The sequence below is a fragment of the Delphinapterus leucas genome, chromosome 7 (genome assembly GCF_059928025.1).
Source record: "Delphinapterus leucas isolate spDelLeu-1000000601 "Yukka" chromosome 7, BTC_Dleu_Yukka2, whole genome shotgun sequence".
NCBI classification, from domain to species: domain Eukaryota; kingdom Metazoa; phylum Chordata; class Mammalia; order Artiodactyla; family Monodontidae; genus Delphinapterus; species Delphinapterus leucas.
This window is the reverse complement of record NC_143135.1, coordinates 95,681,028-95,705,299: the sequence shown is the minus strand read 5'-3', so window position 1 is coordinate 95,705,299 and position 24,272 is coordinate 95,681,028. Positions and strand designations below refer to the sequence as shown.

The window sequence follows — 24,272 nt, the reverse complement described above, 5'->3', positions numbered from 1 at the left end:
TCCAATGTTTGAAAATCAGGCAACACATAAATAACTGATGAGTCAAAGAAGAAATCACAAATGGAAAACCATATATTTTGAAGTGAATGATAATTAAAACAGGACATATCAAAATTTGTGGAATGCAGCTACAGCATCTGTTATGGACTGAATGTTTGTGTCCTCCCCAAAATTACTTTTGAGGCCCTAATCCCCAGTGTGGCTGTCTGTGAACATGGGGCCACATCTGAGGAAGTAACTAAGGTTAGACGAGGTCCTGAGGATGAGCCCCTGACTCAGTAGGATTGGTGTGCTTATAAGAAGAGACACCAGAGAGCTTGCTGTTGCTCTCTTTACCTCTCTCTGTGTGCATGTATCAAGGAAAGGCCATGTGAGGACGTACTGAGAAGGTTATGCAAGCATGTAAGGCTGTAAAGGATTCCTCACGAGAAACCAAATATGCTGACATCCTGATCTTGGACTTCCAGCCTCCAGAACTATGAGAAAATTATATTCTGCTGCTTCAGCTGCCCAGTCTGTAGATAGTATTTTGTTATGGCAGCCTGAGCAGATTAATACAACATGCATCTCATGGAGCTAGAAAAATAACAAATAAAACCTAAAGGAAGTTGGAAGAATAAAATAAAGAGGAGAAAGCAATGAAACAAAAAGCAGATACGGGCTTCCCTGGTGGCGCAGTGGTTGAGAGTCCGCCTGCCGATGCAGGGGGACACGGGTTTGTGCCCCGGTCCGGGAAGATCCCACATGCCGTGCAGCGGCTGGGCCCGTGAGCCATGGCCGCTGAGGCTGCGCGTCTGGAGCCTGTGCTCTGCAACGGGAGAGGCCACAGCAGTGAGAGGCCCGCGTACCGCAAAAACAAACAAACAAAAAGCAGATACTCAACGAGGATTCTGGGAAGACGGTAGAAGTTGTCTGATGTAACTATTTTGGAACTCTAGAGTCTGTTGAAGGTTTGTAACTTCCAGGTGAAGACTGGGAGGCTAAACTGCTGTTAATTTCAGCTCTTAGCATAGTAGCAGCTACCCATTCTCAACCCTACCACATAGCAGGCAGCTGTGCAAATGTTCCTGGAGCAGCCTGCACACAGCTTGCAGGAGCCAGGGTGGCAAAAAGGACTCAGCCCTCCAAATATTGGGAATCTGTGTTCTGATTGCTGATTGCTGCTCCTGTTCACAGAGGTGCTGACAAAGGGGCAGCAACCACTGTTGTTGCACCTCCCAGCATTGTTGTAAGCCCCTCCTGCTCTGGCTGAAGTGACTTCCATGAGATTTTAAAGGAAGATGTGGAGAAAATCAAGAAAATGATATGTGAATAAAATGGAAGTATCAATAGAGACAGAAAACCTAAGAAGAAACAAAAAAGAAATTCTGGAACTGAAAAGTACAAGTGAAATGAAAAAAAAAAAATCACTAGAGGGATTCAAAGGCAGGTTTGAGCACCGAGAAGAAAGAGTCAATTAACTTGAAAGACAGAACGATGGAAATTATCAAGGCTGAGGAACAAACAGAAAGAAAAAGTATTGAAGAAAACTGAACAGAGCCCAAGGGAGCTGTTGGACATAACACCACCAAAGGACCAACATATACATTGTGGGAGTCCCAGGAGAGAGAGAGAGAAAGGGGCAGAGAATATCTGAAGAAATAAGGGCCAAAAATTTCCCAAAATGATTAATATAAATATCCAAGAAGTTCATTAGACTCCAAGGAAAAGGAACTCAAAGAGACCCACATTTTCAAAAGACAAAGATAAAGAAAGAAGCAAAACATCACGTACGAGGGATCCTCAATAAGATTATGAGCAGACTTCTCATCAGAAGTTTTAGAGGCCTGAAGAAAGTGGGCCGATATATTCAAAGCGCTAAAAGAAAAAAAAGCTGTCAACCAAGACTCCTACACAGGCATACCTTGTTTTACTGCACTTCACAGATGGTGTTTTTTACAAATTGAAGATCTGTGGCAACCCTGTAACAAGCAAGTCTGCTGGCACCATTTTTCCAACAGCATTTGCTCACTTCAAGTCTCTGTGTCACACTTTGATAATTCTCAAAATATTTCAAGTTTTTTCATTATTATATTTGTTACAGTGATCTGTGATCAGTGATCTCTGATTTTACTATTGTAAAAATATTATGACTTGCTGAAGGCCTGGGTGACGGTTAGCATTTTTTAGCAATAAAGTATTTTTAAATTAAGGTATGTACATATATATTTTTAGACATAATGCTACTGTACACTTAAAACCACAATATCTCTAAGGTATGCCTGTATCTGGTAAAACTGTCTTTCAAAAGTGAGGGAGAGGGGCTTCCCTGGTGGCACAGTGGTTGAGAGTCCGCCTGCCGATGCAGGGGACACACGGGTTTGTGCCCCGGTCCGAGAAGAGCCCACATGCCGCGGAGCGGCTGTGCCCGTGAGCCATGGCCGCTGAGCCTGCGCGTCCCGAGCCTGTGCTCCGCAACGGGAGAGACCACAACAGTGAGAGGCCCATGTATCGCAAAAAAAAAAAAAAAAGGTGAGGGAGAAATCAAGACATTCCCAGATAACAAAAGCTGAGGGAGTACGTGACCACTAGACCTGCCCTGAAAGAAATGCTCAAGTGAGTCCGGCAGGGTGAAATGAAGACACTAGACAGTAATTTCTAGCTGTATGGAGAAATAAAGACTTTAATAAGGGTAAGTACATGGAGAATTATAAAAGCTAGTACTATTGTAACAATGGTTTGTAACTGCACCTTCTGGTTTTTTCCACATGATTTAAGACAGCAATACATTTAAAGAGAAAGTGTAAAAGCCACTATTACTGTAACTTTGGTTTGTAACTCCAAATCTCTTTTTCTGCATAATTTAGGAAACTAATGCATTTAAAAGAACTAGTTCATGAACTCGTTTAAAATAACTAGGGGCACACAATGTATAAAGATGTAATCTTGTGATCAACAACCAAAATGGGTGTGGTGGAGCTGTAAAGGAGAAGAGTTTTTGTATGCTATTGAAGTTAAGCCGGCATAAATTCAAGTTATAGTGTTATAACTTTGGGATGTTAAATGTAATCCCTATGGTAACCACAAAGAAAATATCTATAGAATATACACAAAAGGAAATGCAAAAGGAACTTAAACATTTCACCACAAAAACCCAACTAAACACAGAAGACAGTAATGCAGGAAATAAGCAACAAAAAACTACAGGGCATACAGAACCCAAATAGTACAATAACAGAAGTCTCTCCTTATCAGTAATTGCTTTAAATATAAATGAGTTAAACTCTCCAATCAAAAGACAGAGACTGGCAGATTGGATTAAAACACATGATCCAATTATATGCTGTCTATAACAGACTCTGATATTATACTAATATCAGAAACAATAGACTTTAAATCAAAAAACGTTACAAGAGACAAAGAACATTATATACACTAGAAGATTTAAAACTTATAAACATTTATACACCGAATGACAGTAAAATATATGAAGTAAAACCTGAACTAAAGGGAGAAACAGACAGCTCTACAATAATAGCTGGAGATTTCAATACGCCACTCATAATAATGGACAGAACAAGAGGACAGAAGGTAAGTAAAGAAACAGAGGACTTGAGCTTCCTTGATGGCGCAGTAGTTAAGAATCCGCCTGCTAATGCAGGGGACACGGGTTCAAGCCCTGGTCCAAGAAGATCCCACATGCAGTGGAGCAACTAAGTCTGTGCACCACAACTACTGAGCCTGCACTCTAGAGCCTGTGTGCCACAACTACTGAAGCCTGTGTGCCTAGAGCCCATGCTCCACAACAAGAGAAGCCACCGCAATGAGGAGCATGCACACTGCAATGAAGAGTAGCCGCCGCTCACCGAAACTAGAGGAAGCCTGTGCACAGCAATGACAACCCAACGCAGCCAAAAATAAACAAACAAAATAAATTAGAAAAAAAAAATCTGAATAGACCTATAACTAGTAAGGAGATTGAATCAGTAATCAAAAAATCTCCCAACAACAACAAAAAAAGCCCTAGACCTGACAGCTTCGCTGGTGAATTCTACCAAACATTTAATGACAAACCAATACCAAATCTTCTCAAACTTCTCCAAAACTGAAGAGGGAACCCATTCCATGAGGCCAGCATAACCATGATACAAAGCCAGACAAAGACATTCCAAGAAAAGAAAACTACAGACCAATATCCCTTATGAACACTGATGCAAAAGTCCTCAACAGAATGCTAGCAAAAAGAATTCAGCAGCATATTAAAAAGTTTATATACAATGAATTACCAAGTGGGATTTATACCTAGAATACAAGAATGGTTAAATATATGAAAATTGATCAATATAATACACCACATCAACAAAGAAAAAAATACCACATGATCATCTCATTGATGCAGAAAAAGCATCTGAAAAAACTTAACACCCTTTTACGATAAAAATACTCAACAAAATAGACAGAAGGAATGTACCTCAACATAGTAAAAGCCATATATGAAAAACCCATAGCCAACACCATACTCAATGGTGAAAGACTGAAAGCTTTTCGTGTAAGATCAGAAACAAGGCAAGGATGCCCACTTTAACCATTTCTGTTCAGCATAGTACTGGAAGTTCTAGCCAAATCAATTACGCAAGAAAAAGAAATAAAAGGCATCCAAATTGGAAAGGAAGAAGTAAAATTATCTCCGTTTTTTCAGATGATGTGATCTTATATGTAGAATACCCTAAAGACTCAACAAAAAAGCTGTTAGAACTAATAAATCAACTCAGCGAGGTAGCAGGATACAAAGTCAACACACAAAAATCAGTTGCATTTCTATACATGAACAATAAACAACTTGGAAACGAAATTTCAGAAACAATTCCATTCGTAATGGCATCAAAAAGAAGAAAATACTTAGGAATTAACTTAACCAAAGAGGTGAAAGACTTGTAAAATAAAAATTACAGGGCTTCCTTGGTGGCGCAGTGGTTAAGAATCCGCCTGCCAATGCAGGGGACACGGGTTCGAGCCCTGGTCTGGGAAGATCCCACATGCTGCGGAGCAACTAAGCCCGTGGGCCACAACTACTGAGCCTGTGCTCTAGAGCCTGTGATCCACAACTTCTGAGCCAACGTGCCACAACTACTGAAGCCTGTGCGCCTAGAGCCGGTGCTCCGCAACCAAAGAAGCCACCGCAATAAGAAGCCCGTGCACCGCAACGAAGAGTAGCCCTCGCTCGCCGCAACTAGAGAAAGCCCGTGTGCAGCAACAAAGACCCAGTGCAGCCAAAAATAAATAAGTAAAATAAATAAATTTTTTAAAAAAATTACAAAACACCACTGAAAGAGATTAAAGAAGACAAATAAACAGAAACACATTCCATGTTCATAGATTGGAAGACTTAATATTGTTAAGATGTTAGTACTACCCAAAGTGACCTACATATTAAATGCAATTCCCTATCAAAATCCCAGTGACATTTTTTGCACAAATAGAAAAACTCCAGACTTCCCTGGCAGTCCAGTAGGTAAGACTCTGCCTTCTAATGCAGTGGGTGTGGGTTCAATCCCTGGTTAGGGAGCTAAGATCCCACATGCCTCACGGCCAAAAAAAAAACCCCAAAACATAAAACAGAAGCAATATTGTAACAAATTCAATAGACTTTAAAAATGGTCCAGGGACTTCCCTGGTGGTGCAGTGGTTAAGTATCGCCTGCCAATGCAGGGGACATGGGTTTGAGCCCTGGTCTGGGAAGATCCCACATGCCGCGGAGCAACTAAGCCCGTGCGCCACAACTACTGAGCCTGCGCTCTAGAGCCCGTGAGCCGCAACTACTGAAGCCCACGCGCCTACAGCCCGAGCTCCACAACAAGAGAAGCCACCGCAATGAGGAGCCCGCGCCCCACAACGAAGAATAGCCCCCACTCGCAGCAACTAGAGAAAGCCTGCACGCAGCAACGAAGACCCAATGCAGCCAGAAATAAATAAATTAAATAAAATAAATTAAAAAAAAAAAGAGTGTGGTGTTGGCATAAAGACAGACATATAGACTGATGGAATAGAGTGGAAAGCCTAGAAGTATCAACAAATCCTCACAAATATGGTCAAATGATTGCTGCCGACCTTTTAGCTGTATTTTGTTTTTGGCCACACCGTGAAAGTGTCCCGGTTGGCTTTTTTAAAAATTTCTTTTAGGGACCTCCCTGGTGGTCCAGGGGTTAAGACTCCATGCTTCCAATGCTGGAGGCCCGGGTTCAATCCCTGGTCAGGGAACTAAATCCCATGTGCTGCAACTAAGACCCAGTGCAGCCAAATAAATTAATATTTAAAAAACAAAACCCAACAAAAATTGCTTCTTTGAAAAGATTAATAAAATTGATGAGCCCCAGCAAGACTGATCTATGTACATATACACAGAGAAAATAATGGAAAGAAACAGTCCAAAACATGATAATTTTTACATAATGGAAATACAGGTCAATTTTAATTTTCTTCTTTATACTCTTCTGGGTTTTCTAAATTTTCTATAAATAAGTTGTTTAAAAGTATCAACTCTACTGTATGAAATATAATTTTAGTAAACTTACCTGGCAGCCAGAGAATAAATGGCATTGGCAGATGCAGAAGGTTTGATTTTGGGATGCTCACACTCTGGACCTGCTAACGGGCTGCTATTCGTATTCTGGAAAGAAAAGTGTTAAAAAAAAAAAAAGAACCTTCTTAATACAGCTAAGTATCTCCTCTTACTTATTTAATCTATTCAAAATAACAAGAACAATCATACAGACACAGACCTCTCCCCCAATGCCATGCTTAAGGAGTATTATGTGTGACAAAAGTATAGTTGAAAGTTCAAATGTAAGGGTTAGGGAGACAGTTCTAGGAAATGGGTTTTTTTTGTTTGTTTTAATTCTAGAAAGATTTGAGGAAACTGGCTGTCTGCACAAATACCATTCTAGCTTAAAAAATCTATACATCTTTGATGCCACCAGAAAGTCAAACCTAATCCACTCTCACTAATTAGACTGCCTATCACATAAATGCCACTTAAATGCTAAGTTACCCTCCCCTTTCCCTTTCAACGAAGAAATACATAGTTCATTTAAGGACCACAGGATTTCTTAACTTCACCCTCCAATTCCATCTTTTTCTTGGATTTCTAACTACCTACTGGACAATTCTTCCTTCAATGGCTCATCTCAAATTCAACATGTCTGTCGCTAGTTAGCCAGGTTCAAAACCTCTGGGGTGTGTGCATGTGTATATGTGTGTGTATGCGATTTTTCATCCTTTTTTCCACCCACTGACTGCTTTCAAGCCTTTCTGGGTCTTTGTTTCATGCTCCCTAAAGTCTCGACCTAAACCAGCTCCCCCTCCTGCTCCTAGACCAGGATTCTTCCCCTTGTTTACCCAGTACCTGCTATATGAGATCCCTTTGTTATTCCTCAAATAGACTCTCCCAAACTCACTTGCTTTTCCCTCATCCCCCGTTGCTCCAGGTCACTCCCCACACTACTCCAGGTCTTTGCTCAGAATTGTACCCCATCCCTACATGTACCTGCCCCATCCCAACTTTCCCTATACCCTCCCTGTTTTTACCCTATTTTTCTCCACAGCATTCGTCGGCATCCACTATCTTACATGTTTTGTAACGTATCTTGTTCGTTTTCCATCTTTCCTCCAGTGGAATGTTAACTTTGTGAGGGCAAACTTTTTTGCTCAGTGCATAAACGAACCAACAAAAGAAGGAATATACCTCTCCCACCCCCCGTTCTGGACCCATTATCTCATGCTTATCCAATGGACTGCTAACCTCCCTTTTTTCAATCTATTCTCTTTCCAATCCATCCTGCATACTATTCCTAGATTCCTCTCTTTAAACCATCATTTTGGTCACGTCACAACACTAATTTAATCTTCACGTCCTCTTCATTTGTACCAAATAAATTCCAATTCTTTTGGGAGGGGGTATACAAAGTGCTCTAATCTAGCAGTAATGCTCCTTTCTAGCCCCTTTTCCTACTCTGATATCCAAAATTTCTGTTTTTCTCAAATTAAACTACTTCTTATCCCACAATACATCTTGAGCATTTCTGTCATTGTAGGTCTATTTTAAAACTGTATCCACTTTGGAAAGAATACTTCAAATTCAGATGCCACTCTTTCCATAAGCCCTCATGATTGCTCTATCTAGAAATAATCTCTCCTTTCTTTAAAACTGAACTGTTTTCTATTTATACTACTCATGGCATACACACCCAGAAACACGTTTATTGCATTAACAAACATATTAACATACACTTCTTGAGGGTAGGGATTAGTATTATCCTTGAATCCTGTACAAAACATACCACAGAACTGACCCATTCAATGTCATCCACGAATGTTTGTTATTAAGGTAAATAATTTCAAAATCAGGACTCACCATGGAGGTATCCAGACTGAATGTGCTTCCAAGCCTAGGCACATCGGTTCTGGGTTCCATTTGTGAGGGCAAGGAAAATGGAAGTGAGTGCCGGTTGGTTAATTCTCTCCCTGTCCAGGGGTCACTAGGGTTTGGCGCAGCTACTGGTACTTTGGGGATTGGCCGAGGCAGCCATGATGCTTCTCCAGCGCGGCCAGAGGGGACAGGGGGCAGTTTGTCTCTGGACGGACAGTCGCCTGGTGTACAGGGCAAGGGGCGTCTCTGAGGCCGTGTTTCTGCTCCACCAGAATATGGCCGGTCTGGAGGGGGTGGTGGTGGAAGATCTCGAAGAGTGGGAGGTATTGGTAATGGTTTGTCCTTATGAAGGGAGCCAGAAGGAGCCTGTGGAAGCATGATGGAAGCAATCAATCAAACCCCACTAATACACAACAAAGAATCAGAAAATGTAGAAATGGATAATGCTTTACCTTAGAAGCAGTTCCAAGACCAGAAGCACTTGAAGGAATAGATATTCGCTGTTGTAGAAGGTCAAGCCGTGGTGGCACTGGGGGAAGGGAAGCTTGTGGGGCCATGGAGAATGGAGAAGGAGGTCGTTCCACCTAACACAAAAAAAATTTCCTAATAGGTTATTCTTGTCTGGAGGAATGGCATCTCTCAACTCCTCTGAAAGATGTACACAACAAGTACTACATGAACACAGAATATACCAATGAGCCTGACTTTGGCTTAAGGTAGCGCTTCCTGAATTATTTCTATGTCACCAGAAGAGGGCGCTCTCAATCACGGAAATACCATGCAGATGCAAGCTACAGGCAAAATGTAATATCTAGAAAAGGCTGTGCTACATGAAAAGCTTCCTAGCTTATAATTTTAGAAAACTTTACTATTTCCCATATTTTCCTCTTCAGAAAAAGAAAAAATCTTTCCAAGATTAAAAACAGAAAACCATATTAAAGAAAGGGGCATACATTAACCTCTCAACAAATCACCTAGGAAAATAATGATTAAGGGGCAGAATGAGGAAAGAAATCAAAGTTAATAAATTCTCCATGGGTTATTGTGATTAAAAGAAAAGAGATTTTTAAGAGAAAATGATCAATGGTATTACTAAAAAGCATCTTTCGTTCTTCCAAAGAAATGCTATTTCAATTCAGTAATTAAAAGGGATAATTTTTTTGTCAATTTGTATTCTAAAAACCGAGGTGTCAAATCAAAAGAAACAAATAAATGTATAACCTTTTCCATTTCCCTGCCTACAGCAGGGTGATGGGTAGCTGATAAGCTCGTCCAAGTAAGCTGTCAAGAGATATACAAGAATTTATACAAAACACTAATTCACATTTGCATTCCCTAGAAGCAAAACAGATGGAAAATAGGCAAATATGTATTACAAGCACTCATGTAAGGTGACAGAGAAACAACCATCCCCATACTGAGTCCCATCATTAATGCTGGGAGGTGAATGAGGGGAAAAAAGCCTGCATCATCAGCTACGTGCTTTTACTCATGCTTCAGAGAACGGGCTCCATGTCAGTGCAGCATGAGCAGCTGAACACCTCAAGGGTTAAGGAAGTGAAAAGTTATCAGTCAAACTAACTCTCACTTCATCATCAATATCTAGTCACTGTATCTTGTTGATTTTCCCATAAAATAATCCCATATCTATATCTTCCTTTTCATTCTACTTACCAGCCTCAGACCTGATTTATTAAAACCCCCTTCCAGTGGTTCTCCCAACTTCTAGATTCTTATCTCACCAAATCATTTTGCTCACCATTACCAGCTTAACCATCCTTAAATACTCACTAGTTCAAAACCCATCCATCAGTAACTTCCACTTTCCCATGTCACAAAATGTCACTTTCCTGCCTCGCTTTCTCAAGTCTAATTTGGTCTCCCTAACCAACAGCATTTTCCATAATGCCCTGTGTTGGAATTCCTACCTCCCTAACTTTGTTCAAGTTGTTTCTCAATTTGGAAGGCCCTCTCTGCCTATTTTGATCCCGCCCACCATCCATCCCTCCTTCTCATTCCTAAAGGGCAGAGGATTGAGTTAATCATATTCTTCAATTCATGTTTCAATATCATAACCGACCCATGAGATGTTCTTTTATCTCAACATACAACAAAGTTCCAGAAAAGGATAAAAGCACATACGGGGACGAAATTATCAAAGAAATAATACAAGAATATTTCTAAGACCTAAGGGACATAAATATCCATATAGAAAGCGTTCACTGCATAGCTAGCCCAAAGAAAGAAAAGAAAACTAATAACCAATCAACCAACCAACAAAACACTTAAATTTTCAGGGAATCAAGGATAAGGAAAATATCCTAAAGGCTTCTGAGGATAGAGGGAAAGGCGGTACTAAAGAGAAAAAATACACTAGAAACTAGAAGTCACTGAGGCTGTAACAATTCATAGAGCTAAATTTTTTTTTCAACCTAGAATTCTGTACCTAGTCAGTTTGAGGGTTGAATAGAGACATTTTAAGATATCAAACGTCTCAAAAATTTCACCTCTCACCTTTTCACAGGAAGTTATTTTGAGAGCATACTCCACCTAAACAAGGAAGTTAAAGCAAGAAACATAAAAACATGGGAGTTAAGAAATAGGCACTCCAACACAAAGAAGAGGCAATGAAGTCCCACGATGATGGTGAGGGGAGACACCTCAGGGTGACATGGAATGCAGCACACCCAGCGAAAAACCAGTCCAGACTGGAGCCAAAACATGGCAGACTCCCATATATTAGTATACTATATTACATAATACCTACTATATTAATATGCTAATAGAATTTACTCCACAGAAAATCATATCAAGAGGATGTTTGGTAAGACGTGGTAGTGACAGGTACAAACTGAACACTAAGGAAATAAAAGCAAATCAATTATTTCAGAAAAGCAGAAGGTTGTAAAAGAAAGCAAAAGTAATTATCAACACATTATAGTATATTACTTGATACAAAAGGGAGCAAAAATCACTTAAACACTGAATACTGACAGAACCAAAAAACATTCAAATTAACTATAGTCGGAAGATAGGGAGTAGGAAGGAGGGAGATAAGACATTTAAATCCTTTTCTAAACAGATGACTAATATTGCAGAATCAAGAGAAAGCAGTATAGTATATGGTTAAGGAACAGCTTTAAGAACCGAAAAATCTGAATGGGACACAGGAGTTAGAGGGGGTAGAAGCAGGGAACTGACATTTCTGTAAGCCTTTTAGCAATTCTTTTAAACTTAAAAAAAAAAAAAAATCCAAGTGCACTGATCACATGGAATTTTTTAAAAAGTAGATTCACTATTTTAAAAACAAATCAGGGACTTGCCTGGTGGCACAGTGGTTAAGAATCCGCCTACCAGGGCTTCCCTGGTGGCGCAGTGGTTGAGAGTCCGCCTGCCGATGCAGGGGACACGGGTTCGTGCCCCAGTCCGGGAAGATCCCACATGCCACGGAGCGGCTGGGCCCATGAGCCATGGCCGCTGAGCCTGCGCTTCCGGAGCCTGTGCTCCGCAACGGGAGAGGCCACAACAGTGAGAGGCCTGCGTGCTGCAAAAAAAAAAAAAGAATCCGCCTGCCAATGTAGGGGACACGGGTTTGAGCCCTGGTCCGGGAAGATCCCACATGCCGCGGAGCAACTAAGCCTGTGTGCACAACTACTGAGCCTGTGCTCTAGAGCCCACGAGCCACAACTACTGAGCCCACGTGCTGCAACTACTGAAGCCCGTGTGCTTAGAGCCCATGCTCTGCAGCAAGAGAAGCCACCGCAATGAGAAGCCCGCGCACCGCAACAAAGAGTAGCCCCCACTCGCCGCAACTAGAGAAAGTCTGTGCACTGCAAGGAAGACCCGATGCAGCCAAAAATAATTAAAAACAAAAAAATCAAAACGAAACAAACAGCAAAAAGCAACAACAAGCTACTAGGATATGACGAAACAGACACTCTCATAGTCTCATATACTTTGGGAGTGACTTTAGGACAAAAAATTGGGAACAAATTTTAATGTCTATCCAAAAAAAGTTAAGATATTTTTATTCCAGTATTTTATTCATACAAAGTAGATAATGAACTATAAGGTACAAAGAATAACAAAAGATGAAACACCCACGTAGAACCTACCATTCAGCTAAGAAATGAAACACCATGGCTTTCTGAAATTCCCATGTGTCCCACCACTAATTATATCCCTCTCCTCTCTCAAAGAGTTTAAATGGACATACTCTAATCTAGCAATTCCACTATTAGAAATTTACCCTACAGACAGACTTGCAAAAGAATGTCCATATGTGTAAGCCTGGAAACAACAGGAATGTCCATTAAGAAGAGACTAAATGAATTACAGAATAGCCAAGTGCAAAATAAAATATGAAGCTGTTTGTTTTTCTACTTGAATTTTGACAGTATGCATTTATTTATTTGTGGTACGCGGGCCTCCCACTGCTGTGGCCTGTCCCGCTGCGGAGCACAGGCTCCGGACACGCAGGCTCAGCAGCCATGGCCCATGGGCCCAGCTGCTCCACGGCATGTGGGATCCTCCTGGACCAGGGCACGAACCCGCGTCCCCTGCATCGGCAGGCGGACTCCCAACCACTGCGCCACCAGGGAAGCCCTACAGTATGCATTTATCACTTTTATTTAAATGAGTAAGTTTAATCTCATTTATATATATTAGCTACAGAAAAAACTGTTAATTTTCTTCTTTCCTCTAAAGTCCTACAGCACTTAGACTGTGTACCCAACAATTTAGAATAATGTGCACTGTCTGGCTTGTATTAAATAGTGTTTCACCTGTATATATATTCTCTTCCCAAATAAAACTACTATCTCCTTTTGGGCCTTTGTCTTAGGTTTCTTATCCCATATAGCACTCAAGAGAGCTACTTAACTAGCACAACAAACAGCTTGCAAAAGTAATATGTGTTAACTGTGAAAAATTCAAACATACCATAAAATGAAAGTCCTCTGATCCTGTAGCCTCAGAAATAATAGTAATGTGATGTGTAGTCATCCAATTCTCCCCCCATGCATGTTAAAATAATTCTTTTGTAACTAAATAATTTTAACAGAAATAAGGTGATATTATATATAATATACAGTTGTTTTTTTAATTTAATACACATTGACAGCTTTCCACTTAAGTATATGTAAACTGAGTTCACTCTGCAGAGCATTCTGTTATATGGACTGTAGTAGACAGAATAATGATCACGGTCCCCTCTCCCACAGGAAGATGTTCATGCCCTAAAACCCAGAATCTGCGACTCTGTTATCTTACTTGGCAAAAGGAACCTTGCTGATGTGATTAAGGGTACAGATCTTGAGATAGGGGAATTATCCTGGATTATCCAAGTGGGCCCAATCTAATCACATGAGTCCTTAAAAGTTGAGAACCTTCATGACTGAAGGAGGAGGAAAGGAGTCCAGGAGCCAAAGAATGTAGCTGGCCCCTAAAAAATACCGTCAGCTGACAACCAGCAAGGAAACGGGGATCTTAATTCTACGACTGGCAAGGAACTGAATTCTGCCAAACCCACGTGAGTAAGGAAGGCCGACGGTATACATTGCACTGTGCCACTTTACATAAGGGACTTGGGCATCTGCAGATTTTTTTATCTGCTGGGACTCCAGGACCCAATCCCCTGCGGATACTTTCTTTTGGTTTTTTTTTGGCCACACCACGTGGCATGCAGGATCTTAGTTCCCCGGCAAGGGATTGAACAGGTGCCCCCTGCAGCAGAAGCGTGGAGCCCTAACCACTGGACAGCCAGGGAACTCCCAGGAAATACTTTTAATATAATATTACAAGGTGATAAGTTCTATGGCAGACATATTCATAGCATCCCAGAAACACTTGGCCAGACCTAGATTATTTGTGGGTCTTGGGCATGGGGGAAACAGGGTAGAGTATGGAAAGGTTTCCTAGGAAATGAAAACTGAGCTAAATTACATAGAAACTATCAAGACAAAAGCACGGAGAAATTTTTAGTGGTTCAGTCTTGCTGGATTACAAAATACAAAGTGGAAAGGATTACCAGGGCAAACTACCTAGAAAAGAGAATGGACTTATTAATCCATTAAGTAATGAAAAGTCATTAAAGAGTGTGAGGCAAAGGAATAAGGTAGTCAAGGTATGTGCTGTAGATCAATGACTCTGGAAGCGGGGCGAACAGATGACTGTAAGAGCCTGAAATAAGGCAGTGACACTGAGGACAGAAAGGAAAAGATACACTGGATACAATCACTTAAGAGATGGAATCCATCCTTTCAATATTTATTGAGCACCTACTATGTGCCAGGCAGTCAGGTGCTGGTATAAAAGAAAGCTTCTTTTGTACAAAAAAATGCCTCCTATGAAGTTATAACAGTCCAAACTAGAGAACTGACAACATATTAGAACCTCTGTTTGCCCTATATTTATTAAAATCTTCAATGACTGCCTTACTTCTAATTAGTGAATAAATCCCTGTTTTACCCTACCACTGACGTAACAGAACTTGTTCACATACTTTCTTAGCCTTTATCTTTCCCATCTTTACTAGGACCTTTCTAGTTTTAGTTTCTGTATGGTACCTCCTATTACCCTCCAATCACTGTAGTTGCCATTTATTTGGTTGTTAACGGTGCCTGATTTCTCCCGCCCAAACCTAACTTTCCAATGCCAAGACTCCGTTAGAAAAATAGACAAGGAGAAAATAGTCTGTTCACAGTAGCAAAATGGGTCCAATTCTTTTACTCACCCCTCATTTTCTCTACCAAGCTATCTGAATAGAGCCCAGTTCTAGTATACAGACAATAAGACCATGGGCCTTGAAGCCGGAATGTCTGGCCACAGATTCTGGTTCGACTTACTAGCTGTGTGACCTTCAGCAAATTCCTTAACCTCACTGTGCCTTGGTTTCTCCCGCTGCTAAATGAGGATAACAGTAATATCTACTCATAGGGTTACATGAATATGTTATCAGTATAAGATTATGAGTTAAAATAAGTAAAGTACTTAGCATCATTTTTTCTCACACAGTAAACGTTCAATAAATATTAGCTATTGTTACTCCTTGTATTTTGGATGTCATTACGTGCTCTATTGCTTTAGGACACAACTGATAATGGATTTTGCCACAGTCTCTTAAACTGAAGCTTACCTTGGCACCAGCCAATTCCTTCATCATGAAGAGAGGATCATCAGCTCGTTCATCGTCATCATCCTCGTAATTTGGGGAGGGAGCTCCCTCTGCTCCTTGCCTCAGCAGGCTGCCACTTCCTCTAGGATCAAAGGGATCGACCACAATGGGCTCAGTACCTTTAATTTCACATCGGCAGAAGGGACAGCCCTGGCCTTCTGATTCCTGCAAAGGAAACAGGAGATGGTAACAGACACATCTGAAAGTTCTTAAAATATTCGTCCACTAAAAATACATTTCCTAGAAACGAAAAAAGAATCAAAAGTTTAGAACCTACCCCACAAACCAGGCCATTCTTTATATCCGTAAAGGATATATAATCCCCAATTCTTCATTGTCATTACTTAGCTGAGAAAAAAGCATGGCTTGGATCCATACCTGCCAGGATGTTAGACAGGATGTGCACATGAGGTGTCCACAGGGCTCAATCTTTACATCTTTATCATTTTCAGCACATATTTTACACAGTTGGAATGTGGAGCCCATCTCACAGTATAATTCATATTGTTCCTTTGATTAAAAAGAAATTAAGAGATTATTCAGCCTATTGCAAATATTTGTTGAATGAATGACTGCAACTGTAAATGCTAAAAACAGGAAAATTGAAAACTGTTACTTTTAATACTAATTTTGCTTGTATGAAAGTGTCACAACAGTGTTCAATTAAAACAGAAAGCACCTAGTCTTGTTCCTTTTTTTTTTTTTTTTTGGCCGCACCCTGCAGCATGTGGGATCTTAGTTCCCAGACCAGGGATCGAATCTGTGCCCCCTACAATGGAAGCAAGGAGTCTTAACCACTGGACCACCAGAGAAGTCCTTTGGCCCTATTTTAAGAAGCACAGTTTAAAAAGAAACCACACAGGACTTTCCTGGTCTCGCAGTGGTTAAGAATCTGCCTGCCAATGCAGGGGACACAGGTTCGAGCCCTGGCCCGGGAAAATCCCACATGCCGTGGAGCAACTAAGCCCGTGCGCCACAACTACTGAGCCTATGCTCTAGAGTCAGCAAGCCACAACTACTGAAGCCCGCATGCCTACAGCCCGTGCTCTGCAACCAAGAGAAGCCACTGCAATGAGAAGCCCGCGCACAGCAACGAGGAGTAGCCCCCACTCGCTGCAACAAAGACCCAACGCAGCCAAAAAAAATTAAAATAAATAAATTTATTTAAAAAAGGAAAAGAAGCCACACACACCTAAATTCACTAATCTAGTCAATGGTTTAAAATTTACGTGTTCCAATCACTTAATATAATTCTATTGTCAGTTCTGTAAAGTATTATACAAAAGCTTGGCTCTGGTAATATGGTTATAATTTAAAACAAAGTTCACCTGGGTCACTTTGATGTGGTCTTGGGGAGTTGGTTCACATAAGCCTGTCAGGTCTGGATTCTGATTCCGTCCATCAGGAAACAAATAGCTATAAAAAGAGTAACCAATCTTGGGGTTCTACTGAAGCCAATTTATCACTGCTTACTAATACAGACAAATGTTATCTAGGAATTCTCTCATTCTAAAAGGGCAATTTTGCATAAGTGCAAAGATAAATTTTACTAGTACTTCAAAAAAATTAAATAACACAGATCAGTTCCAAGAAGATACTCTCCAAACACTGATATTCTTTCTCTATTTTAATCAAGGGGTTGACAAACTTTTTTGTAAAGTACCAGAGAGTAAATATTTCAGGCTGTGCGAGCCGCATAAGTCTGTGCCACATATTCTTCTTTGGTTGTTTTTTTAACAACACTTTAAAAAGGAAAAACTATCTCAGATGCAGGCTGTACCAAAACACCTAGTCTGTGGGCCGCAGTTTACCAACTCTTATTTTAATCTGTGGATGGCCACAAAGTGTAAATTCTTAATTTAAATGACATTTGCTTTGACCAAAGACCTGAAATACCTTTGTTTACAGATTTAACACAGAGAGACACTAATTTAAAGACTGGACCACCAGAGAAGTCTGTTAATTTAAAAGAAATGTAACAAGAAGCAAATTAAGCCACCGAGATCAACTACCAGGAAGTTTCTGGCATCAAACTGCTCTGACGTTTGGGGAAGTGCCCCTTCCAGCTCCAGTGTTACTGTAGAAGACGATGCATAATGGAAAATGGATTTTCCTCATCACTTTAAAACACAAGTCGTTTTCTGATACCTGGTCAACTGTTAGTATTTTTAGTGCTTACCAACTGATAATCAATTTGAATTCCAAAAGAAATAGCAATTCTGGAATAAATAAGAACTTAGTCATAAATATTAGCAGAGGTTACTAAAGCCCATAGCCTGAAGAAATGCTGCTGAATCAAAACGAAGTTAGGATGAAGGCTGATGAAGGCCACTGAGCGTGCTGCCATCAGGAACATCTAATCATTCTAATGTTGGCTAGTCAAATAACAGGTAACGTTTTCTGCTAATTGGTATATTTTAAAATCTAGTATAGATTTGAAAATAAATTAACATTTAGAAAAAAAGAAAGATAAAATTTACTCAGGGTAACAAGTGAAGTAGTAGAGAAAAATAATTTCACTCAAGGAATCCTTCCAAAATAAAAACCAAAGTCCTACTGAACCTGAAAATCCAAACAATATAACCTGTCAGTATGTGTCCTGAATCTTTATCTGTAGAAGAAACCTGGAATAAAGTCATTAATGATGCAGTTTTACAGCCCCTAAGTTCCTAGACTCTAGCAGATGGTAAACAGTATGTACTTACAAGCCTTCCCTGAAGCCATCAATCAGCGCTTGGAAGAGAGGTTTATTGTGAGGGATTGTCTGGAGAATGTTCCCATCAGCAGTGACATACCCAATAGCCCACTGACCCAGACGAGTACAGCTCAGCCGGAAAATGTAACTGAGAACAGAGAGAAACAAAATCTTTAATATACATACTTGCATTAGGGTGGAAAGACAAGACAGAGACAAAAATCAAAAGGACCATCAATAATAGATTCTTTAATGGCTTCAGACCAAAATCAAAAGACATATAAGCTCAATTCTTAAGTGGCTTGAAAGCATTTATCAAATCATAGTATCTGAATATGTCAATTCCTCTGATAAACAGACATCAATCCTGCCGCAGAAATGTGGTCACTGGGGAACTAGTAAAAGATCATGTTTCCTCTATTTCAGCAAAGGTCACAGGAGAATAAAATTCAGGTGAATAAACCTCTTTGCTTCATTGCACTGACCTGCCAGGTTTGTGAATGAATTTCTGGAGCCGAGCTTTCACTTCATCATATGTCAGGAAAGCCATGTAACCAGGATGAGTTACAGCAAGACTGTTCCAGTTCCTGAGCAAAGAAGACCAGGGCTAAGGAAACAAGAGATCAATCAGACCATTTGGCTCAAGACATACAACCAGCCTCAGAGCAATGAAGAACAAAAGGAAAAACAACCTGAATTCTCAATTATAAATTCTCCATTTAGTGTCACATATTTTCAATCATGTTGTTACTTTAAGGGAAGACAAACATGTTTGGGAAATAAGAACTCTGAAAAGCTAGGAAGGAAATTACACATGCTTATAGGGAGAAACTTAACTATACAAAATGAAATTCAGAAAATTTCCAAGCAGCTCTAACCAACAGCAGTGAGGCTAAACAACAAACAAAAACAGAGAAACAGGGCAAGGCCTAGATGTGCAAGTAAGAAGTTTCAAATAAAGGTTTACACAAGGTGGCATATACACCCATTGTTTTTAGAAAAAGAAAGAAGTGAGTTCTTTGTGGCGCATCAATACATCTCAATATTAACAATCAAGAATTTCAATACCATAGGAGAAAAAGCTGGAAACATACATAAATGTTCAATAACAGAACTCACTAAATATATTATACCCATCTTTAGGATGTTCTACAACCATTAAAATGATGCAAAGAAGAATATTTAATAATAGAGAAAGATTATAAATGTGAGGGGAATAAAGCAGATTATATAGTTATTCTTTTTACAAAAAAAATTTGTATATATAAAATAGAGTAGTTTTAACCTTTTTTTTTTGGCTATAGTTTCTAGAATTAATAAAAATATTTTCATAATAGGCAAAATCCCAAATGTCCAAATGTTATTTTTTAAAAAGGTTTCTCTTCAGAAAAATAGCAATAACTAGTTTAGCCAACGTTTTAGTATCCTACCTGAAAGAGTCGTGTAAAGATGTCGAATTCAAACACTGAAATATAATCATTGCAGGTCAGATCAATAGTGGATTTCAGAGCCATGGCCTCCAGCCCAGAACTGATGGGATGTACTTCATGAAGGGCCTGTCTGAAGCTCTTCCAAGGTACTATTGTCCTAGGATGAGAGTGGGGGTAGGAGAGAAGGCAGAGTGAGATAACAGATAATTTCAGGCATTGCTACATTCAAAAAAAAGAGAGCCACATTAAGCTCTCAATATCAATTTCAATTTTCTTAAAGAAGCTGAACTATATTTTACATTGAGAACAGAAAGGGCATAAATGATACATTTCTTAACTTTCTAATGAATAAATTAATAATAGAGACATCTTCTTCTACTTTTCTTCGGCAGAATGCTACAAGTTCATTCCCTTTCTCATCTTTCTTCAGACATTTGTTCTATTAGAAAAGCATTGGAAAGAGAGATAAGATTATTCTTTTTGTATAACAGATGTAATCTGTGTCCAGATCTTTACTAACTGAAAGCTTGTGTTTAACTTTTTAAAAGCACATAAAACACTCTGTGTTCTTTTGAGGAACCCACACTATCAAGGACTTCACTAGAGGAATATAGGCTTAAGGTACAGGAAGAACAGAGTTCTGATAGAGATGAAGAAGAAATTATTTAACATAAGAATGATTAAACCCTAGATATGGCTAGCAAAAGATATTGTGGGATTTCTATTTCTCAAGATCTTAAAAAATAAAATAAAATCTCATTGCCTTTGAAAAGTTTATGTATTCACCTGCCTGAAAGTAAGAGAACAAGTGGCGTTTCAAACTCTTTTCTAATGTAGCTAGTTATTAAGTTAAAGGAACAAAGTTAAACTCATTCCCACTCTCTTCAATTAAGTTTTTAAAAATCACTAATTATTCTATATTTAATGTTTAAACATGATTTTTTAAAATAAATCAAGCGTTTAACAAACTTCAAATCAATATGTAGTATATACCTGAAACTAACTTAATAGTGTTCGTCAACTATATTTCAATTAAAAAGAAAGAAAGCATTTAAAGAGAGATTTACATTAGGATCTGTATATTCAACTGAAAAATTTTATTGTTTTCTACCTTTTCAGTTCTTTGAACCGAAATTTCAGAGGATATTCAAGAACATTTATATTAATACTTAGAAACATAAACTTGTCTCATAAATCTGTCTATATAACGTAAGACTTCTGAACATCAAAAAGACAATATAACAAAGTGGAAAGACAAGCCGTAGACTAGGAGAAAATATCTCTAATGTAAGTGACTAACAAAGAGTTAGTATCTTACAATAGGAAAAAGACAAACAACTCAATAGGAAAATGGACAAGTCAGGAATAGGAATAGGAAGGTCAGAATAAGAATCTTGATTGGTGACAAATGTGAAAAGGTGCTCAAGCTCCCTTGTCATTTAGGAATATAAAGCAAAATATGATACCAATTCATATCATCAGTGTTAGTCAAATTGCAGAGCTACTGGAACATGTGTACACTACTTATAGGAATATAAACTGGTACAACCACTGTGGAAAGCAATTAGGCAATATTTGGCAAAGCAGATGTGAAACCCCCTGACTCAGCAATCCCACTTCTAGGTATGTAACTATTGAGAAACTCTTGCATATGAAGACAAATACAATTTTGCTTTCTGCAGCACTGTTTTGCAATAGCAAATAGTTTGAAATGTAAATGTCCATTAACAGTATAATGGATGAGTAAAGAAAGAGAAGAGCATTCAATCAAAGAGTGTGGGTTTCAACGGAACTGCAAAGGTTTATTTCTTTTAAAAAAAATAATCAGAGCAAAAAGAGGTTGGGAAGCAGGTACACACATATTACTGTTCTGTTTCCCATGTTTTAAATATTCCATCAATAAAAAAACTAAACAAAAACCCAAAACACAAGCTTCAGTGCTTCATAGTTCAAATTCATTATTTTGAGTCTTACTTTTCCCCAAAAGCTTTTCTCCAAAATTCTGCAGCATCCGCTTTAGTAATCCGAAATGTGTCTCCTTGAAAGAGTCCACTTGGAAAGATTCCTTTTAGTTCTGCCAGCATGTGGCTGAAGATCAGGGACAGTTTGGTTAGGTTTCGCCTACAAATGATCAGAAGTGCAATGATTAAATGAACACATAAAATTATTTTTATTTTAAATGTGCTGAATTCACTACACCAGGTGTGTAATTTATAATGCAAGAAAGACTGCTGCATTCACTAGGTCTACTCCTTTCCCTCTGTTCAATGTTTTGTGGTAAATAAGAAAAATTTAACAGGAATCTATTTTAAGACTTTTGATCTTAAATTAATCAGATCTAATAACTGAGCACAAACTTACATGAACAAACTTACTTTTTTAGGATGACAGGTAAAGAGGACTCAACAAATATGTGTCAGAAGTTGTACACTGCTATAGCCATTCACTCACAAAAGAAATGTTAGGAAAGCAAAATATATCATTTCCTGCTTTGCATGAACTAATCTGGATGTTTAAATTACCATAACTCATCTAAATTAAAAATAAAGGCTTCCCTGGTGGCGCAGTGGTTAAGAATCCACCTGCCAATGCAGGGGGACGTGGGTTCGAGCCCTGGTCTGGGAAGATCCCACATGCCACAGAGCAACTAAGCCCGTGTGCCACAACTACTGAGCTGACATGCCACAACTACTGAAGCCCATGCACCTAGAGCCCGTGCTCTGCAACAAAGAGAAGCCACCGCAATGAGAAGCCCGTGCACCACAACGAAGAGTAGCCCCTGCTCACCCCAACTAGAGAAAGCCCGCCGCGCACAGCAATGAAGACCCAACACAGCCAAAGATAAAATTAATTAATTTTTTAAAAAGTCAATTTTTGTCATACAAGGGGACTATGAAATTTCAAGTCAATTCATGATCAATTTTATTGCCTAAAAATTCTCTTTAATACAGATAGATTTTTCTCTTTTAATGCTATACTGGAGGGTCACCACTAGTCCCATCTTTGTCTTTCCTGGATAAAATGCTGCACTAAGTCTCTATAGCCCTAACTTTTCTGCAAAACACTGCTGAAATCTTTCTAATCAGCTTTTCAACAAATCAGCTTCAGTTTTTTGATATTTGTCTTCCTGCACTTGTATCAAGTTATATTCTTTCTAGTTTCCTATTTCTGAAAGCACCTACAAAAGTGATAAAATTAATATTCTTTGAAGACAGTCTAAAATAATTCATATGCTAAATAGCTCAAGTAAGATAAAAAAATACAAGCACTTATCCAATCCCTAAACTCCATTAACTGTTTTCCTCCTGGTACTTTGAGAGCCTTCAATTATTGCTGGTTAGGACTTTTACTATTTTACCAAAGAGGAAACAAAAATAGAAACTATCGAGAATATATCACAGATAACATGATAGAAAATCTGCAAAGCACAATTTAGTCCCAATGACTTCCCAAAGACTTCTGCAGGACACCAGACTGCACTCAATATTTATATAACATTTTGCCAAATGTTAATCCTTAAAGATAAGCAGGAGAGAGTCCATTATTCCCTTAGGATATGCTAAGCTGTTGAGAACCTACTATGTGTAAAGAGCTATGCTAAACAGTATAGCAGAAAAACGTGTATCAGAGAAAATACTGGGTGGGCCAAAAAGTACCTTCGGTTTTTTAAGTAAAAATAAAAGACACATTTTTCATTTTCACCAAGAACTTTATTGAACAACGTATTCACCCTTTTGTTCCACTACCTTCTGCCATTTTTCAGGTAACTTCATAGTTCCATCTTCCCAAAACTTTTTATCTTTTTGAGCAAAGAACTGTTCTAGGTGCCTTTTACAGTCTTTCAGGGAATTGAAATTTTTCCATTAAGAGAATTTCGTAAAGACCGAAATAAATGGAAATCCGAAGGTGCAATGTCTGGTGAATACGGCGGATGAATCAGAGCTTCCCAGCCAAGCTGTAACAGTTTTTGCCTGGTCATCAAAGAAACATGCGGTCTTGCCTTATCCTAATGGAAGATTATGTGCTTTCTGTTGACTAATTCTGGACGCTTTTTGTCCAATGCCGCTTTCAGTTGGTCTAATTGGGAGCAGTACTCGTTGGAATTAATCGTTTGGTTTTCCAGAAGGAGCTCATAATAGAGGACTCCCTTCCAATCCCACCATATACACATCACCTTCTTTGGACGAAGACCGGCCTTTGGTGTGGTTGGTGGAGGTTCATTTCGCTTGCCCCACAATCTCTTCCGTTCCACACTATTGTACAGTATCCACTTTTCATCGCCCGTCACAATTTGTTTTAAAAATGGAATGTTTCATTATGTTTCAGTAGAGAATTGCATGCGGAAATATGGTCAAGAAGGTTTTTTTCGCTTAACTTATTTGGAACCCAAACATCAAAGCGATTCACATAACCAAGCTGGTGCAAATGATTTTCAACGCTTGATTTGGATATTTTGAGCATGTCGGCTCTCTCCAGTGTGGTATAATGTTGATTGCTCTCAATTAATGTCTCGATTTGATCGCTCTCAACTTCAACTGGTCTACCTGACCGTAGAGCATCATCCAGCGA

At 39.2% G+C, this 24,272-nt stretch overlaps 1 protein-coding gene across 3 annotated transcripts in view; it reads right to left on the bottom strand.

Annotated features, from left to right (window-relative positions):
• The window catches only part of CBL (Cbl proto-oncogene), an 88,287-nt gene that overhangs the window by 14,606 nt on the left and 49,409 nt on the right, over positions 1-24,272 (bottom strand). For all 3 annotated transcript variants that reach the window (XM_022560422.3, XM_089915690.1, XM_089915688.1), the window contains exons 3-12: positions 21,678-21,824; positions 19,704-19,860; positions 18,759-18,880; positions 18,284-18,421; positions 16,907-16,994; positions 15,957-16,088; positions 15,540-15,743; positions 8,857-8,988; positions 8,390-8,770; positions 6,552-6,646 (exon numbers count right to left, since the gene is read on the bottom strand). In XM_022560422.3, the coding sequence (XP_022416130.1) occupies positions 6,552-6,646; positions 8,390-8,770; positions 8,857-8,988; positions 15,540-15,743; positions 15,957-16,088; positions 16,907-16,994; positions 18,284-18,421; positions 18,759-18,880; positions 19,704-19,860; positions 21,678-21,824 (1,596 nt within the window). The remainder of the gene's footprint in view (positions 1-6,551; positions 6,647-8,389; positions 8,771-8,856; positions 8,989-15,539; positions 15,744-15,956; positions 16,089-16,906; positions 16,995-18,283; positions 18,422-18,758; positions 18,881-19,703; positions 19,861-21,677; positions 21,825-24,272) is intronic.